The sequence below is a fragment of the Curcuma longa genome, unplaced genomic scaffold (genome assembly GCF_044706935.1).
Source record: "Curcuma longa cultivar G26 ecotype Majalengka, Jawa Barat unplaced genomic scaffold, ITB_CL_G26_1.1 contig_19018, whole genome shotgun sequence".
NCBI classification, from domain to species: Eukaryota; Viridiplantae; Streptophyta; class Magnoliopsida; order Zingiberales; family Zingiberaceae; genus Curcuma; species Curcuma longa.
The window spans coordinates 16,198-36,835 of record NW_027430975.1 but is presented as its reverse complement, the minus strand read 5'-3'; the positions used below and the strand labels follow the sequence as shown (position 1 = coordinate 36,835).

Here is a 20,638-nt window from a genome sequence, read left to right as displayed (position 1 = left end):
TCGTGCCCATCAGCAAGCCATTCTAGCTTGAAAAAGAATAGAATTGTATTGTTTCTTTTGACGGGAAGTAGCTTGAAATTATGAGGAGAGGAAAAGAACACTGCTATTCACTAACTCAGAAGTATCATAATGTGCTGCTGAATAGCTTAGTTTATGAACTACAAGATATCAGATGCAAGCCATTGTTATCGATATTTTCTGAATCATTAAGAACCGCCGCTAAAAATTTCTTTTTGCGGCGGTTAATTGAAACCGCCGGGAAAAAGGATAATAGCGGCGGTTTTAAGAACGCTAAATAACTGCAGCGGTTTTAAGAACCGCCGCTAAATAACTGCCGCAAAACCGTGATTTTTTAGTAGTGACATACAAATATCATGTGAACGACCCGTAATCCAGTCAAAAAATATCTCACATTAAAATAGGATGAACGACCTGCAATCCATCCCATGAGATGCCTCACATAAAAATATGATGAATGACTTGCAATCCACCCTGTGAGAAAAATTTTATCTCAATTTATTCAAAGTTTAGGCAAGCGCTGAAAGATTCAAAAGTTCTTCCGAATTATGGAGTAAGAGTTCTATATTTATAGAGTTATTTCCTCATTACTATGATATAATTAATCTCAGATCTTTTATAAATAGAACTGAGATGCATGACACGAGGAGTATATTTAATTTTTAATTAACTTGATTGAAAAGTCATATATTTCCTATGAGCATTGAGCCGAAATTCTCTCATATAATTATATTACTTATTTCAGTTATACAAACTGCAAGAACATAATTTATTAATTATATTCATCCCCTCTTATTTTCTCATTATAACTTATATTATCTTTTTTTTACATTATTAATTCTTAGAAAAAAATAATCATAGAAACCATAAGAAAGGCCAGCAACATAGCAAACATGCATGATAAAACTATCCTTATGGTCGGTGACATACATAATAATTTGTATATGAAATAATCTTTTAATAAGAACAAACAAAAATAAATAAATTTTACTTTCCGTATATGAAAATTTGAATAAAATTAATAGTATTTTATATAATATATATACTTGATTTATATCATATAATCTAAGCGAAACTAACAATCGAACAGAGCTAAGAAATTCATGGATGTGGTTGAATTTTGAATCAACCAAGATCAAGCAAAAAGGGATCCAACGGTTTAATCATGCTCGAAAGGAAATCGAAAGAGATTAAGAAAACTCCACCTCAATTAAATTTGGCAGTGCTGCGACATCGTGCGACGGCTAGACGGCTAGATGGCGACGGCAGTGGCATAAGGAGTTTGAGGGTAAGATCATTTTTTTTTTTTGAAATTAGGGTTTAGGGTTAGAGAGGTTTTAAAGGAAAAAAAATAAGGTAGAAAAGGTTAGAAAAAAGAAACGTTTACCTTTTATTTGTATTTTTACATAAAAGTCTAATAAATTTTAAAATTTATAACTAAGTCATTTTTAATTATCTCAAGATATAACATTCTATTCCTTAAAATATTAGACCCGAGGATTAAATAGCTTGAACATCAAAATATGATTATATAACCAAAGGTAACAAGTGTATCATCATTTCAGGGTACAACTTGCTTCCAACGACGAGGAGTATGAATTAATTAATCGTGCGACGTCCGTCTTTCCCACGACATGTAACGGACACTACAAAAATTAACGGAAATAGCGACGGACCAATTCCGTCGCTATTCGGTCGCTAACCGAGGTTAACGACCGATTAGCGACGGAAATCGACCGTCGCAAAAAATTCGGTCGCTGACGTCATCTTAGCGACGGAATTTTAATTCCGTCGCTAATTAGCTACGGAATTAATTTCCGTCGCTAATAATTAGCGACGGAATTTTATAAATTTAGCTACGGAATTAATTTCCGTCGCTAATTAATAGAGACGGAATTTTAAAATTCCGTCTCTAAATTTAGCGACGGAATTATCGCTAATTAGCGACGGAAATTTTAAATTCCGTCTCTAATTTAAAGGGAAAAAAATTTTAAAAAAAACATTTTTAGCGACGGAATTAAAATTCCGTCGCTAACTTAAAGAAAAAAAATTTTAAAAAAAATCATTTTTAGCGACGGAATTAAAATTCCGTCGCTAACTTAAAGGAAAAAAAATTAAAAAAAATCATTTTTAGCAACGGAATTAAAATTCCGTCGCTAATTTAAAGGAAAAAAATTTTTTAAAAACCATTTTTAGCGACGGAATTAAAATTCCGTCGCTAACTTAAAGAAAAAAAATTTTAAAAAAATCATTTTTAGCGACGGAATTAAAATTCCGTCGCTAACTTAAAGAAAAAAAATTTAAAAAAAAATCATTTTTAGCGACGGAATTAAAATTCCGTCGCTAATTTAAAGGAAAAAAATTTTAAAAAAATCATTTTTTGCGACGGAATTTTAATTCCGTCGCTAACTTAAAGAAAAAAAATTAAAAAAAAAATCGCTAATTAGCGACGGAATTAAAATTCCGTCGCTAATTTAATTTATTTTTTAGTATAATTTATTTTATTTTTCTGAAATTCCTGTTTATATATCAAAATCTCTAAATACAATATTACAATCACATTAATCTCTAGATACAACATATCAAAATACACCAACATATCAAAATACACCACATATCAAAATACATCACATTAATCTGAATACACCACATATCAAAATATCTGAATACAACATTAATACAATCTTAATACAATAATATCTGAATACAACACAAATATGTAGATAGACTGATACTGTATCTAATGTCAAAATACAATAATATATCAAAAATTTATCTAAACAAGCCCAGCCAAAAGAGAAGATCCTACAAAAAAGACAATAAAAATAGGTTAGTAATAATTTAATTATAACAAACTATTTGAATAATGCATGCTTACAAGTAATAACTTAAAAAAAATTAAAAGAATAGAAATGCTAACCTACCTTGCATTTCCTTGCACATGACAATAAAAATTAATGATATGAACATGAGAAAGGTAATAGTCTAGAAAAGAACGGTGATTGAGTGTACACATAACCAAATGGATCCATTATCCAATTATCTCTCAATCCTTCTTATAATACAAGATGGTGACTAACAAGGAAACTAAATCTAATACACCTAATGTGGTTCGACATGCACAACTCAATATTTTTTTTAAATGAATTAACAAACAAGAATACCTAGAACTAAAGAACTTAATCTTGTAATAGAGAATAGGTATAGTGTTCATGCAAGAAACTCTAATATTTATACAAAAGAAACATGTCAAATAGAATAAGTAGTGGATATAATCCTTGGGAGTAGTAGAATTTTTCCGGTTGTTCTCATTTTGGCTAGTGATTTTTCGCCAACAGAATGCTTGATCACCAAGTGTAACTAGTTAATTGAATCAGTATGTTAGTTAAGCCAATACAAATACAAGCATGCCAAACTGCTCAAGATTTGAATGGATGCTTCTACAAATAATATATAGAAAAAAACCACAGCTCAACAACGGTCATTCAACCCATACTAATTCAATTTGCATAAAAACTACCAAGATAAGCAAGAACAGTGCTCGATGAAGACAAATTATTACAGATTACACAATTCAATGCTCTCATTAGAACCCCTTCCATAGAACTTCATGAAAAATAGACAAATAGTTCTGCTTGCAATTACAGAAAATTTCAACTCCCATAGCTAAGAGCTAAACTTGCACATCTAGAAACTGTGAATCTTTGATAATTCATATATGTGGCTACCAAAAGAGGCAAGCATGACAATATGACCATAACTCAGCGAACAACTAAATCTTCATTGGAACCTCTTGGAGATACTAGATCACTAACCTGAAGTGGCAAGGTAGCTCCAGACCATTGAGTCAGATTTGTCTGCATGAATCATTTAAGTTAATTGCTAGATGCTCATAAAAAATTAATTGCTAGATGTTCATAAGAAGGTATAACTGGAAGAAGACCTAAACAAATTTAAAACTGCTAGAGCTGCTTCTAAACTCAAATAGATGATGATATATGCATAAAGAAGATATAACTAAGTTAGACAAGTCATTGTCAGGGGAAAAAAACTATGAACCAGAACGACATTATATACAATACAAACCTTGTATTTAACGGTAAATATGCGAGCACCAGGAAAATCGGCTCCTAGCCACTCACTAGGCCAACATGTACCCAATTTACCAGCTTCCAAATCAATGTTCTCCACAAGACCAGCTTTGCTGGTTGTCGAAGACTTGTTATCTGCTATCCGCCATGACTTAAAAGGACCGCCACGTAATCCATGGACAAAGACAACATCAAGTAGAGGATATGAAGATTCGGAGGAGACTGTGCTCCCGGAGCAAAAATGACCGGATCGGAGGGGTTACCTTTGGGGAGAATCTGCCGGAGGAGATTGTGCCGGAGCAAAAATGGCGGAGATTTCGCCAGAGGAGACTTTGCCGCGAGGATCTGCCGGAGCAACCAAGGGAGCGCGCCGGAGGGAGAGGCAGAAGAAGAGCGCCGGAGGGAGCGGCAGAGGGAGAGCGCCGGACGGAGAGGCAGAGAGAGAGCGCCGAAGGGAGAGGCTGAGAACGCCGGAGGGAGCGGCAGAGGGAGAGCGCCGGACGGAGAGGCAGATGGAGAGCGCCGGAGGGAGAGGCAGAGAACGCCGAAGGGAGCGGCAGAGGGAGCTAGAGCGCCGGACGGAGAGGCAGAGGGAGAGCGTCGGAGGGAGAGGCAGAGAACGCCGGACGGAGATCGCAGAGAAAGAACGCGGAGAAGAAAAAAATCGGGACTCCTAAACCCTAAATTGCGATTATAGCGACGGATCACTACTATGATCATTTATGGAGTAGAAGAACATGCATGTGTACAATAACAGTCAACAATAACAGTCAACAGGAGTAGAAGAACATGCATGTGTAGTGCATGATTAATTAATTACTTGTAGCTAGCTAGATTTGGATAGGTTCAAATAACATGGTAATAATTTGAGACTTAGTTTCTCCATCCGACTTGGCATAGCCATCCCCATCCCGATAAAAGAAGTGTGCCGTTCGAGGGATGTTAATTGCTACATTCTTGAAGTACTCCTCAACTGGAGAATCCCAACTAAGAGATGCATTCAAAGCTCTCCAATATTTCTTTATCAATTCTCTTATCTCGCCACGTGCCACTTCCTCGGAGACACCTTTCTCGTGCATGTAACATTGAATACATTTCGCCACGTCGCCTTTTTCTACCTCATCCTGCATGAATGTTGTTTGATTATATATATATATATATATACATATATTCCTTCAATATATTCGATCGAGTTTAATATAATTAATGTATATATAGTATAGTATATATATAACATATTACCGTACGTACGTACCGTGGAAGTGCCATAATCATCGAGAAGACGAAAAAGTCTGCTGGAGAAGCGTATGATTTGATCGTAACTGGGATAACTTTTCAAGGCCTCTTCAGTTAAGTCTTTGCCCGTACAGTAAGCATTAAATAGAATGGTTGGACCAGATATTGATACCCATCCATTCCCCAAGTACTCCTCGAGCTTGGGGGTTTGGTCGTGGTGGAACCATTTTGCTTCCTGAAAGCTAGCTTTCCATAGATTTCCCCACTGAAAATTAAATATATATATATATATATATATATAAAATTAATTAATTAATGCAATACCTACAACTGATCATTAATTATATTTAATAATAATAACAAATTAATTAAGACGATCAATATATCGAGATTGAAATAGTGTTTATATATATATATATATAAATTAATTAATTTACTGTTCTCTTTAAGTCAGGCACAATGTCCAAGCCCTTCTCCTTCATCACCCGGTAGCCTTCGTCGTGCACAAAGTTGAAGAGTGCAAAGAAACATAGTCTCATGTACTCTGGAAGCTTGTCCATGGCAGTTAAGTCCCATCTGCAACCAAACTCACTTGATCTTAGATATATATATATATATATTGATGATGGTCATGAATGCGTTATAGCTGCATGCTGTCACCTGTTGACGACATCAGTGAAGAGCTGAAGTTCATCCAAGGTTCCATAAACATCGTAAATATCATCAATCAATGTAATAAAACAGATTGACTTTGTTTCATTCATTCTGCATCTCCAGTCATCTGGTTCATAAGTGAAACCAACTGCCCATAGATAGTTCTCCACTAATCTGTCTCTGCCAAATGGCAGCTTCTCTGAAAGCCCCAGCCCCGACCACCATCTGCGCGCGCGCGTATAAAAAGTAATTAATTAATTAATTAATTAAGCTTTAATAATTAAATTGCTATTTCAATTAATTAAAAATTAACTTCGATCATTCGTATATATGTATGTATGATATATAATATATAGCTAGAGGTTAATTAATTTGATTAGTTATTGCAGTTACGTTAATTAATTATATAATTATAAATTTAATTTACCTGGAGAGCTCTCTGAGTTCACTCTTGTACATGTCCTGAACCAGATTGAAGTCGTGCTTAGCAAACTCCAGCAGGAGAGGGTTGATTGTGTCGTCGCCACTACTGCATGCTTCAATGAACCACCTGTGCTGCACTCTCTCCAGCTGCCAATTCAGTGGAATCTCCAGCGCATGGGCCACCTGCTCTCTGAGACCGCCAGCCTCAGGAACAGATCCCTCCTCCATCAATGCTTTCAGCTGCTCCGTCGCGAAATCCATGGCTTCCTTCAGCACACTCTCTCCTTCCTTCTCATAGAAGGAAGCTTCGTACAGACTCAGAAGCCCTCTGATAGGGTTCTCACACCGAACTTCGAAGTTTCCCTTCTCGTCTCTAAATGTCTCGAACAAATCTAAGTAATATATAAAATTTTGCAGACAGCAACAGACATGATCGATCACAACTGTGAATTAAGCGATTGATATATATATATATTGATTAATAAATATAATATAATTACCTTGTGAAACAGAGAAGCCCTTTGCTCTGAGGAGCCTGAAGAGCAGCGCTGTGGCATGCAGATCGTCCTTCAGCTCCCACCTCACATGGTCTAAAGAAGCATGAAGACGACTTAAAACGTCCGCAATCTCGTCTTTGAAGTGGTAAGCCACGCCGAGTTGTTGCAGGTGATCGATCAGTTGAAGCTGCTCTGCTACTCGCTGCTTCTCCTGTATCATCAGATTCCTGGTCTGCTCCTTCAGTACGTTTATTCTCTCACGTTTCTCTTCTTGTTGCACCTACGTACGTACGTACAGAAAACAAAACAAATTAAGTTTACACATAAAAATTTCGACCATCGACCGACGTCGACGACATACCGTGGAGGTGTTCGTGAGGGATTGTACACGCTCCTCCGTCCATATGTTTGGCGGATAATTCCCTGACCGCCTCAAGGGAGCTACTACATGACTAGTGGCACTAGTACTGCATGATCGGACCTGCAGAGTTCGCCGGAACGTCCGTCGGCCACAGTACTGTTGGAAGGCAGCAGCGATCATCGGGCGGCGAGGGAGGACGGATATCATGGGAGCGCAAATAGACATTGTAGCCATTTCCGCTCTGGTTTGAAATCAAAAAATCTTAACTCCAATTTGGTGGAAAGAGAAGAACAAGTGTAGCGTATATATATAGATAGCGAGAGAGCAATTAAACTTGAACGTTATGCTACAAGAAACTCATTAAAAATATTCATGGTTTAGCACGTGGAATTTAGTATTTGATTAAAAATGGATGAAGAAAGACCAACTGAATTTAATACTTAATTAAAAATGAAATTTAGTACTTAATTAAAAATAGTTTGGACATATATATATATATATATATATATATATATATATATATTCTTACAAATACAAATATCGTATTATTTTTATATCAAGTGCATCAAATTTATTTCTATTCAAAATAAAAAATTAAAATATAATAATAATTAATTAGTTCCATCACCCGACACTCGTATGTATATATTTGAATGGCAATAAATTTGATGCACTTGTTAAAAAAATAATATGATATTTGTATTAAAAGGACAATGAATGAATAAATATAAAATGAAGATAAAAAAGATCAACTAAATCTATTTATTAATCGATTAAATATTGATGACTTTAACTTTTGTATATATATGTATATACACACATACGAGGTAGAATGTTTTTTTCTTGATTGTCTATTTAATAAATTTAGAGTAAAGTTTCTGCAATTCAAAATTCATCCTTCAAAATATTCATTTTTAATGAAATTTAAAATTTTAATTCTCTTAATATTTCTCTTAGTGATTTATCATTATATAACACCCTCGTAAGGCTTTAACTTTATTCCGGCATAAGTTGGCAAGTAAAATTAGCATGCCTTCCCAATTGTTGCATATATTTCCTCGAAAATGAATTTTGATGTGAATAAAATAAAACAAACACTGACCCTTAATTTACTTAGAATGTCAAAAATAAAATTTTAGAAAAGTTTTCTATAAGAAATTGTTTTCCAGAGTTTATTTCATTTCATGAAAAAGAATGGACAATTCATCCTTCCTGTGAGGGAATCCATTCGTAAATCATTTTTAAGATATTTTTTATTCTCAAATCAAATAGATCAATAAACTTTCCTTTCTCCCTCATATTTATTTTTTATTTCTCTGATTCTCGCGACCACAGGCCCTTGCTCAGTCGCCTTGTGTGCGGCCATATGTAGGCCTACTCCAACCTTACACGACTGCTTATATTAACAAATCCAGCCACAAGAAACAGTCAACAACTTGAAAATATATACACTAATATTTGTAGTCCGTATAACGTTATATCTTGGAATGGTGAAAAATATTTTATCACCTTTATTGATCACTTTTCACGTTATTGTTATCTATACTTACTGCATGAAAAATCTCAAGCAGTGGACATCTTTGAAGTGTTCGTTAATGAGATTGAAAAGCAGTTGAATATAAAAGTGAAAGTCATGATGTCTAATAGAGATGGTGAATATTATGAAAAATTTAACATGACAATACACTGTGTCTATTACATCACAATAGAATGGTGTAGTTGAAAGACCGAATCATACTCTTATGGACATATTTAGGAGTATGTTATAAGTTACAATACTGTACATTTATCATTGTTGATGCATTCATTAAAGACTACTGTATATATGCTTAATAGAGTTCCTAGTAAGGTAGTTTGTAAGACGCCTTATGAACTGAGGTTCTCGGCAAGGATCTCGGGGAGGAAAACCTATAAAGACAATTGAGAGATGATTCCTCAGCCGCCCTTCCCCTCGCGATCCCCTCCTTCATCGCACGCCACTATTCCCCTAGCCGCTCTCTGCCACACGACGCCGCCGCTGCAAGGAGAAAACGCCGACGTCGCCTCTGTCGCGTGGAGAAGACCCCGCCGTCACTTCCCTCGTAGTATCCTCTTCCTCTTCTCTCTTCATAGCCGCCGCTACCTACTTCTTCTTCCTCCTTTGTTCCGGTGGCCACCCGAGTGAGATCTGTCGCCGCCAACCGAAGCTGGATTCTAAGGTTCTGATCAGAGGTAAACATTCGTGAGCCTGGTTAATTCCTGCTTAATTAGGTTCGGTGAGAAATGGGATAGGGGTTTCTTGAATTTAAGCCCTATTTTGTTTACTATTTTATTGGAAGGTTGTTGTTGAGGCTTGGTTGTACTGTTTAGGGTTCGGTTGAAGAGGTCTGTGCAAGATGGTCTGTTAGTTTGGGCATTTTTAGTTGTTGTATGTTTACCGTAACCATGACTTTATCCCTCTTTCGAGATGAAAATTTGATAAAACCTAATTAGATTTTAACTTCACATGTTTCAAAATATGGCACATGATTTATAAAACCTTGTAATTTATCCTCAATGCTTACTAGTATAAATTGATCATAGTTTAGGATTTGTTCGGTTGAAAAGTTAAGATTGATCTGTTAATATAATTTACCTATTAGATTAGGTTAGGTTAAATTTGGGCAAGTTGAATTAATTGGATCTGAGTTAAGTTAATGTTTGATCTGGGTAAGGTTAATTAGAGTCTAATTGGGTTAGATTAAACTTAGAATCAACTAGGGTTTACTTCATTAAAAATTTAATATTTAGAAGATGTTTATTTTAAATTGCAGGATCTTGATCTGTTGATCCTGCTATACACAGAGGATTTTATTATGGTTTTATTGCGATGATTCGTCAATCAGGTGGGTACTCCTGTGCTTAGTCAACACAGGTTCTCCTTTCGTAGTGCATGATTACCTTGTTGCTATTTCTATTATAGTCGTTGTTTGATTCATGGCTTGATACTTACCTTTGACCTTAATATGATCTTGCTACCTTCAATACAGTTTGCTTAATTGTTGTTTATCTATGTTGATATTATCATGATTGATGTTGCACATACCTTGATGTTGTGGTAGTTATCTGTTGAACTATGCATCCTAGCATATTGTTGTTGTTAACTCTTACTGCACAGGTTGGGTGAGAGCATTATAGCACTGCACAGGTTGGGTGCTATTAGGACTAGCTAGATAGCTCTCCTGAAGACTGTCCCTCCCCCTCGCGTGTAGTGGTCTGTTGTTGGAGCAGGTGATTCCTGCCGTGCAACCCAGTTCACTGAACAGGTTGGGTGTCTGGGGATGTTGACGGCAGACAATGATATTTTCCCTACTCCCCACTCACGTGTAGTGGTCTGTTGTTGGAGGGTGTGCAGTTGTCCTGTCGTGCGCCCCAGTTCACTGCACAAGTTGGGTGACTGGGGGTGGCGAGTGCAGACAGTGACCATGCATGCATTTGTTGTTAGTTGTTTACTGCATTTATAACTGATGCACTTGTTGTTATATGATTATGCACTTGTTATTATATGATTGATACATTTCTATGATATGGCATACATGATTACCATATTGTATGTTGATCTTGCTCTTGTAGTATCATGTTGAAAATGTATACTTTGATATCCATGCTTATATTCTTTTGATACCTTATTATATTTCATTCTAATATCCACTGAGTATTTTTATACTCACCACCCAAACCCTGGGGTTTTATATCTCCTCAGGTAGTAGATAAGGATATTGAAGCTTGGAGTCTGTCGGACTGCTCCCATCTCTTAGCAAAGCGAAGTTGGTCTTCCTCCGTGTGCTTTCGGATTGTTGGTTTTTGGATTTTATTTGGTTGTGAAATTCTATCTTATTTCCGATGTGTAATTTTCGGTTTATACTTGGAGGTGTAGTTCTGGATTACGTTCGATGTGTTGCTTTTGGACTTACATATGTATACGTGGATTTTATTGTTGTTTTAATTCCGCTCGCACAATTTTTATTTTCGTAGTCTGATGGAGCTTGTTGTCGGCTGTTACTGTGGTCATACCTTGTTGGTTTATTGTTGTAGTTTACTATGGTCATATGTGTGTGATGGATATGTGTATATGGCCGTGTGGGCCTTATTTATGTAGTTTAATCTTGTATTTACATATGTTGGATTGTAGATGGTCGTGTGAGCTTGTACCTGAAAATGTATCCAGGAAAAGTTGAATTGTTTTAGGGGAGATGCTGCCAAATTTCTTTTGACAGTCGTCTCTCGGGGCATGATAATTTTTAAGATATTTTTTATTCTCAAATCAAATAGATCAATAAACTTTCCTTTCTCCCTCATATTTATTTTTATTTCTCTGATTCTCGCGACCACAGGCCCTTGCTCAGTCGCCTCATGTGCGGCCATGTGCAGGCCTACTCCAACCTTACAAGACTACTTATATTAACAAATCCAGCCACAAGAAGCAGTCAACAACTTGAAAATATACACACTGATATTTGTAGTCCTTATAACGTTCCATCTTGGAATGGTGAAAAATATTTTATCACCTTTATTGATCACTTTTCACGTTATTGTTATCTATACTTGCTGCATGAAAAATCTCAAGCAGTGGACATCTTTGAAGTGTTTGTTAATGAGATTGAAAAGTAGTTGGATATAAAAGTGAAAGTCGTGATGTCTAATAGAGATGGTGAATATTATGAAAAATTTAACATGACAATACACTATGTCTATTACACCACAATAGAATTGTGTAGTTGAAAGACCGAATCGTACTCTTATGGACATGTTTAGGAGTATGTTATAAGTTACAATACTGTACATTTATCATTGTTGATGCATGCATTAAAGACTACTGTATATATGCTTAATAGAGTTCCTAGTAAGGTAGTTCGTAAGACGCTTTATGAACTGTGGATGGAAAGGAAACCTAGTTTGTGGCACCTTCATAATCATAAAAAGTGGATATTAGAGAAACTTGTGGTGAAGTTTTTCACTTAATATTTTTTCTTGAGTTGTTATCCCATTGCTGTATCACAATTATAATATTCAGAACTCACAAAATGAACATATGGATAATGTAACAACTAACAATGTTTGAGGCACCTCCATAATATTCAGAACTCACAAAATGAACATACGGATAATGTATCAACTAACAATGTTTGAGGCACCTCCATAATCATAAAAAGTGGATATTAGAGAAACTTGTGGCGAATTTAATTTTTTCACTTAATGTTTCTCCTCAAGTTGTTATCCCATTGTTGTATCACAATTATAATATTCAGAACTCACAAAATGAACATACGGATAATGTACCAACTAACAATGTTTGAGGCACCTCCATAATCATAAAAAGTGGATATTAGAGAAACTTGTGGCGAATTTAATTTTTTCACTTAATGTTTCTCCTCAAGTTGTTATCCCATTGTTGTATCACAATTATAATATTCAGAACTCACAAAATGAACATATGGATAATGTACCAACTAACAATGTTTGAGGCACCTCCATAATCATAAAAGGTGGATATTAGAGAAACTTGTGGCGAACTTAATTTCTTCACTTAATGTTTCTCCTCAAGTTGTTATCCCATTGTTGTATCACAATTACACAACACGTCAACACAACAAAATAATAGTATTCAGAACCCACAAAATTAACATACAGATAATGAACCAACTAACAATACGCAAGTCACCAATAAATAAATGATAGAAGAGACACAAGAAATAGCATTAAGAAGTTCTGAAAGGAAAAAAAATCAAGTATTTCAGATGATTATATCATTTATTCACTTGAATATGAATGTGACATGAGCATTGATAAAGATTCAATTTCGTTCAGACAAGCTATGAAAAGTGACAATTCTGAAAAATTACTCAATGTTATGAAAGAAGAGTTAATTTCCATAGATGACAATAAAGTATGAAAATTAGTTGAGTTGCCTAAAGGTTAAAATGAGTTGGTTGTAAATGGGTCTTTAAAACTAAACGTGACTCGAAAGGCATCATCAAAGAATAAAGCTAGATTTGTCGTCAAAGGATATACTAAGAAAGATGACATTGATTACGAAGAGACCGTCTCTCTAATTTCTAATAAGGACTCTTTGATGATTATTTTGGTTTTAGTGGCTCATTATGACCTACAACTTCGCCAAATGGACATAAAGATCATTTTTTTGAATGGTGATTTAGAAGAAGAAGTTTATATGGACCAAAACATGAAGGAAGGATTCATGACCATAGGAAAAGAAATTTAGTGTGTAAATTAAAAAAGTCAATATATGGATTGAAACAAGCTTCCAGACAACAATATCTTAAATTCAATGATATCATTACATCTTATGATTTTATATAAAACACTGTTGATCGATTTATATGTATATGAAAGTCAGTGGGAGTAAGTCATGACTGCAGTTTCGCTTCAATCATTGAGCACATTGGCAAGTAAAAGCTCTAAATTTTCTTACTACAGTGATGATTGAGCGTGCAGAAGAGAAGTAAAGTAGTAAATAGATCAAGAGATCATGAGAACTTACCATTTTCCCAGCAATTTCAACTTCAAGTCCTGGCCTTGAATCTTCTTCCTTCATTTTGCAATAAATCTACACGATCACTACTTTGGAGCCTTGTCCTTCATAGTTCACTAACTGTACCCGATGAGTTTGGAGTTGTCGCATGGATTTGGGCGTAAGTGTAATGATGATTACAGTACATCATTCGATTCAAATTGAACAGTCTTCTTTTAAATTATGAAAAGAATAAAAAAGCCACTCTACAGGGTACAACAAGATACATAATGATTTATTGATTTATATAAGTTTTACTTGAGAGGTGACCAAAAATGCATGGATTCTTGTAACTTGCACGTATGGCACGATTACACGAGCACGCACACAGAAAAAACACTACAGAGAACTTAGAATTGAAGGAACAAAAAAGCATGATGAAGCAAAATTCAACTGTGAGAAGAAAAGCTGATGAGAGGCAGTAAGTTTCATATACAGACTACCGTTTCATCTTTTCGCAAATCAGTCTTACCACTTCTATCAAGGACGACTGTTCACTGTTCGAACCGGAATGACAGGGATCGACTCCCACCACTCTTTCAATCGTCGATTTCCCTGTTCGTTCAACATGTGCTTCGTGATCCTTGAATTAGCTATGAACAAGTATAAAGTTAGCCCCATAACAATATACTTGAACGGGATTACCACCAACAGGATTGCTACTGCAATCATCACCCACATCACATCATTCGCTTGCTGCAGATATGACAATGTCTCTGTTAAGCGTTGAGAGAGAGTCCTGGAGGAATTGGGTGTTTTGAAACAGTACCTTTGGAGCCTTTCCGATTATTATCGAGAATATTCTCAAAATCGTGATATTAGTTTTCTTAACGAGCTCATGCAAGTTATTCAGACTGTGCTGCGCCGCAACGATGCTTTCCATCATTGTTTGATCAGAGGTGGTGTTCACAACCATCTCTCGGCATCTTTCTCCAATTCCATTCACTCTGGCCCAAAGTATCGCTGCAACTATTAATAGTGCAATCAGTGCAATTGCAAATCCAACCATTTCCCTGTTGAATGAAAAAGTGATTATTGCCCTAGCATTATAGCAATGGACGAATACACTTTGATTGTAATTTGAAATAAATTCAATGTAGCTAATCCCAAATAAATACACGTCGCCCGTATTTACAGTATAGATACATTATATTGTTTTATATATATTTATCCCAATAAAGAGTAAACAATAGAAAACTTAATTTCCATTTATTAAATTGGATAAGACTTTATATATATATATATATATATATAGGTGAATACAAATTCTATTCAGACGACGGGATCCATCCTTCCGTACGTCTACAACAACAGGAGTAGAAAAACATGTGTGCATTATTAATTAATTAATTCCTTCTAGATTTGGATAGGTTCAAATAACATGGAAATAATTTGAGACTTAGTTTCTCCATCCGACTTGCCATAGCCATCCCCATCCTGATAAAAGAAGTGTGCCGTTCGAGAGAGATTAACTGTTATATTCTTGAAGTACTCCTCAAATGGAGAATCCCAACTAAGACATGCATTCATAGCTCTCCAATATTTCTTTATCAATTCTCTCATCTCGCTACGTGCCACTTCCTCGGAGACACCTTTCTCGTGCACGTAGCATTGAATAAATTTCGCCACGTCGCCTCTTTCTAGCTCATCCTGCATGCATGCATGTCGTCGTAACTAAATTAAATGCATGTTGTTTGATTATATTCCAATGAGTTTGATTACTTCGATCGAGTTCGAGTTCGAGTTCAATTAGATACAATTAATGCGTGTATATATATATATATATATAATTACCGTGGAAGTGCCCATATCATCGAGAAGACGGAATATTGTGCTGGAGAAGCGTGTGATTTGATAGTAACTGGGAAAACTTTTCAAGGCCTCTCCAGTTAAGTCTTTGCCCACACAGTAAGCATTAAATAGAACGGTTGGACCAGATACTGTTACCCATGCATTCTCCAAGTACTCCTCGAGCTTGGGGATTTGGTCATGGTGGAACCATTTTGCTTCCTCAAAGCCAGCTTTCCATAGATCTCCCCACTGAAAATTAAATGTAGTATATACCAACAACTGATCATTCAATAACAAAGACAGAAGAAGAAGAAGAAGAAGATTGAAGTAGTGTTTATATATAATTCACTGTTCTCTTTAAGCCAGGCACAATGTCCAAGCCCTTCTCCTTCATCACCCGGTAGCCTTCGTCGTGCACCAAGTTGAAGAGTGCAAAGAAACATAGTCTCATGTATTCTGGAAGCTTGTCCATGGCACTTAAATCCCATCTGCAACCAAACTCACTTGATCTTAGATAGTTGAGAAAAACATACATACATACATATCATACTCTAGCTGCATGCTGTCACCTGTTGATGACATCAGTGAAGAGCTGGAGTTCATCCAAGGTTCCATAAACATCGTAAATATCATCAATCAGTGTAATAAAACAGATTGCCTTTGTCGAGATCATTCTGCATCTCCAATTATCTGGTTCATAAGTGAAACCAACTGCCCACAAATAGCCCTCCAGTAATCTGTCTCTGCAAAATGGCAGCTTCTCTGAAAGCCCCAGCCCCGACCACCATCTGCGCGCGTGTAAAAAGTAATTAATTAATTAATTAAAGCTTTGAAATTGCTATTTTAATTAAAAACTTCGATATATATATATTATTCGTATGATAATAGAGCTAGCTAGGTTTGATTAGTTGCATGCGCGCGCGCAGTTACGTTAATAATTATATTATAAATTTACCTGGAGAGCTCTCTGAGTTCACTCTTGTACATGCCCTGAACCAGATTGAAGTCGTGCTTAGCAAACTCCAACAGGAGAGGGTTGATGGTGTCGTCGCCACTGCATGCTTCAATGAACCACCTGTGCTGCACTCTCTCCAGCCGCCAATTCAGTGGAATCTGCAGCGCATGGGCCACCTGCTCTCTGAGACCGCCAGCCTCAGGAACAGATCCCTCCTCCATCAATGCTTTCAGCTGCTCCGTCGCGAAATCCATGGCTTCCTTCAGCACACTCTCTCCTTCCGTCTCCCAGTAGGAAGCTTCGTACAGACTCAGAAGCCCTCTGATCGGGTTCTCACACCGAGCTTCGAAGTTTCCCTTCTCGTCTCTAAATGTTTCGAACAAATCTAAGTAATATAATTTTGCAGACAGCAACAGACATGATCGATCACAACTGTGAATTAAGCGATTGATATATATATATATATATATTGATTAATATAATATAATTACCTTGTGAAACAGAGAAGCCCTTTGCTCTGAGGAGCCTGAAGAACAGCGCTGTGGCACGCAGATCGTCCTTCAGCTCCCACCTCACATGGTCTAAAGAAGCATGAAGACTACTTAAAACGTCCGCAATCTCGTCTTTGAAGTGGTAAGCCACGCCGAGTTGTTGCAGGTCATCGATCAGTTGAAGCTGCTCTGCTACTCGCTGCTTCTCCTGTAAGATCAGATTCCTGGTCTGCTCCTTCAATACGTTTATTCTCTCACGTTTCTCTTCTTGTTGCACCTACGTACGTACGTACACAAAACAAAACAAATTAAGTTTACACATAAAAATTTCGACGATCGACCGACGTCGACGACGGCACTCACATACCGTGGAGGTGTTCGTGAGGGATTGCACACGCTCGTCCGTCCATATGCTTGGCTGATAATTCCCTGACCGCCTCAAGGGATCTACATGACTACTGGCTCTGCATGATCGGACCTCCAGAGTTCGCCGGAACGTCCGTCGGCCAAAGTACTGTTGGAAGGCAGCAACGATCATCGGGCGGCGAGGGAGGACGGATATCATGGGAGCGCAAATAAACATTGTAGCTATTTCCGCTCTGGTTTGCAATTAAAAAATCTCAACTCCAATTTGATGGAAGGAGAAGAACAAGTGTAGCGTATATATAGAGAGAGAGAGTGCTTAAGAGAGAGAGATCTAGCAATTAAGCTTGAACGTTCTGCTACATTAAAAATATTAATGGTTTAGCTCGTGGAACTTATACTTAATTAAAAATAGACGAACTTTTTTCCCTATATTTAAGTTTTTGCAACTATTGACGACGATGCGATCAGCTAGTGAAAGTTGATAATATAAACAGTACTACTCGATATTCTTGGTTTTAGTTTGATTTGTATTTTTTTCTAGTTTTTAAGTATTTTCTTTTTAAGTGTAAGGGTACAAATTTATAAGAAATTAAAATTTTTATAATGAAATTTTGATGGATTTTTGTTAAGACAATTAAAACAAAATTGACAATATTAATTAATTATATAGGCATGCGTGCGCGCGGCTATATATATATATATTTGAATTTATTATTATATTTAAATGACAATAAATTTGATGTACTTTTAGGTTGGTAAGAAAGCATATATATATATATATATATATATATTTGCGTGCTTTGAAACTACAAAACTCAAGTTCTTGTTCATCTTCCTCATGCCCTTCCTCCTAACACAATATTGATTCCGTTGATCAACTGCAAATATCAAAAATCAATAGTCTAACACCTATTAATTCAAAAGAATACCAAAAGATAGAAAAATAAACGACACTATCAAAATATTATTAAATCAAAATTTCTTTAAACATCAACTAATAAGATGTTTATATATATTGACACAAAATTCTAACTTGTAAAGGAAGGAAAGAAATCCTAATATAATGGAAAAATTCTTAATAGACTCTAAATCCTAAAAATCATAAACGGACTTAAATTCATCAAATATATAAAAATAAACATTTTCAAAACTATTTTAAATACCAAAATTTTGAAAATTATCAAAAATAAAAATTATCAAAATTAGTAATAAAAATTTTTTGATCCTCCTACATCAACCGCCCCAAGTTGAAAAAAAACCCATCCTCGAGTTTAAAATAATATCAAGTGGGTGCCAAGGAAGAAGATCAACTGACATCAATTCGGTAAAATCCACTATCATCTCCACCGTCATCGCATTTTCTATTTGTCACAGCTTCTAGATAGGCGAAATGACTTGCTCCTTAAGCTCCTTGATCACTGTAGCGTCCCGCGACCAATAGCCCAAGCTTCGCATACGGTGACACACAACAAGCATTGCTAATGTGTATGCAACCACAACGCTCATCACCGTCTTTGTCATCGGCACCTTTCCAATGATTACTATAGCTAGTCCTAATAGATTCAACGAGCCACTGCCCACCTCCCAATCAACCCAATGACCGAGGCTCAGAGCTTCGCCTTCTAAGATCCTTCCGCAGAATGTCAAAAGGAATTAGAGCAGCTATAGAAAATGAAGTTGACAAATTAGTTGACATGGAGTTTTTGGCAAGATATATGTACTGAAGAGAGAGATATTATTTAACAGATAACTGGCTTCCCTTGATTTCCTTCGTCCACAAGAATGTCTTCATTTAAATCACATTCATCTACTTTTTTTTGGTTATATTAGTTGAAACCTCTATTTGTATTTGTGCATGTCCTTCTAATACAACCGAAGTATCTGTATTTTCTATGTCCTTGAATAAATCTGCTTGTTGCGGCATCATATCTGTTGAAACTAAATCATATGAATGATCAATAAAGTTCTGAAAAGGCTGGGTGCTTTCTTTGAAGGAGAAGCCTCTTGTGCAGCGGAAGTGTTGGCGCCTGCGGAAGCATTGGCAAGGGTCTGATTGAGTAGCCCGCCAGCATTGGCAAGGGTCTGATTGAGTAGCCTGCCAGCATTGGCGCCAAGACAAAGAATTAGATCACCAACTATTTTATTGAGAATTTCATCATCGTCGTACACTGGATCACTAAATATTTTGATCTTGTTGTCGTCTCTGCTGCCTCTTGTGATCGGACGATCGAGAGAGTAGGACTGATCGTAGTCGATGTTGTCGATGTCCACATCTTTATGGTTGTCTTCACCATCGTAGATGGAAGGGAGGACGCAGAAGCGATGTAGAGCTGGTATTCTCTCGAAGTTGTAGGTGGTGGGGTGATTTATCCCGAATCCCTCAAAATCAAATTTGACATCTCTCCTTGATTTAAAATTAAAAATTTTTCAAAAGGGGAATAAAGGAACTTACAACCTTTACAATTTTACGCCACTAGAATAACTTTGTGATTTGTCTCTGTAGATCTTAAAGTATCTCGTCATGGGTTCTACAATCACCATGTGATGCTTCCTCAGTTTGAACTTGTCTGTCATGACTATGATCACGACCACGATGACCATTAATGAGATTTAAGAGGTTTGTTACCAACTGACACCGGAAGATTATCCTATGGGTAATATTAATTGCGTTGATCGATTGTGAACATCAAAAATCAATCGTCCAACATTTGTTAATTCAAAAGAATACTAGAAGATAAGGAAATAAATGATATTATCAAAAATATTATTAAATCAAAATTTCTTTAAATATTAACTAACAAAATATTTATATAGATTTAAAATCCTAACTGAAAGAATTTTTTTAATAAATTTAAAATTCTAAAAATTTTAAACAGACTTAAAATTTTTAAATATATTCTTCGATCATCGTAAGGGAGCTACATGACTAGTGGCATGACATGATCGGAGCTGCAGAGCTCGCCAGAACGTCCGTTGGCCATAGTCACTACAAAAATAAGGAACTTTTGCAACGAAAATCGAAAATATTTTCACCGTCGTCGGATCAGGGCGTTGAGGAGTCGGGCGGAGAGAAATCGCGTCGGAGCGTTGGAGAAGAAAGGTTCAGAAGGAAAAAACACGAGAAGAGAAAGTCGGGATCGGTAGTGTTAAGTTAGGGCATTTGACGACAAAGCATTTTCGTCACCAAATTCGTAGCTAATTTGCG

At 36.3% G+C, this 20,638-nt stretch overlaps 2 protein-coding genes across 2 annotated transcripts; both read right to left on the bottom strand.

Annotated features, from left to right (window-relative positions):
* Positions 1-4,825: 4,825 nt before the first annotated feature.
* On the bottom strand, positions 4,826-7,530 carry LOC141817003 (monoterpene synthase 7, chloroplastic-like). Its single transcript, XM_074704713.1, has 7 exons — positions 7,281-7,530; positions 6,923-7,199; positions 6,427-6,814; positions 6,006-6,224; positions 5,783-5,921; positions 5,365-5,610; positions 4,826-5,233 (listed from the first exon to the last, which is right to left on the bottom strand). Exons 1-7 carry the CDS (start codon positions 7,512-7,514, stop codon positions 4,940-4,942), a joined length of 1,797 nt encoding a protein of 598 aa, XP_074560814.1. The 5' UTR covers positions 7,515-7,530; the 3' UTR covers positions 4,826-4,939.
* Positions 7,531-15,181: 7,651 nt separating this feature from the next.
* LOC141817001 (monoterpene synthase 7, chloroplastic-like) lies at positions 15,182-17,679 on the bottom strand. The gene is made up of 7 exons (XM_074704711.1): positions 17,435-17,679; positions 17,068-17,344; positions 16,577-16,961; positions 16,191-16,409; positions 15,971-16,109; positions 15,625-15,870; positions 15,182-15,480 (listed from the first exon to the last, which is right to left on the bottom strand). Exons 1-7 carry the CDS (start codon positions 17,648-17,650, stop codon positions 15,187-15,189), a joined length of 1,776 nt encoding a protein of 591 aa, XP_074560812.1. The 5' UTR covers positions 17,651-17,679; the 3' UTR covers positions 15,182-15,186.
* Positions 17,680-20,638: the final 2,959 nt, after the last annotated feature.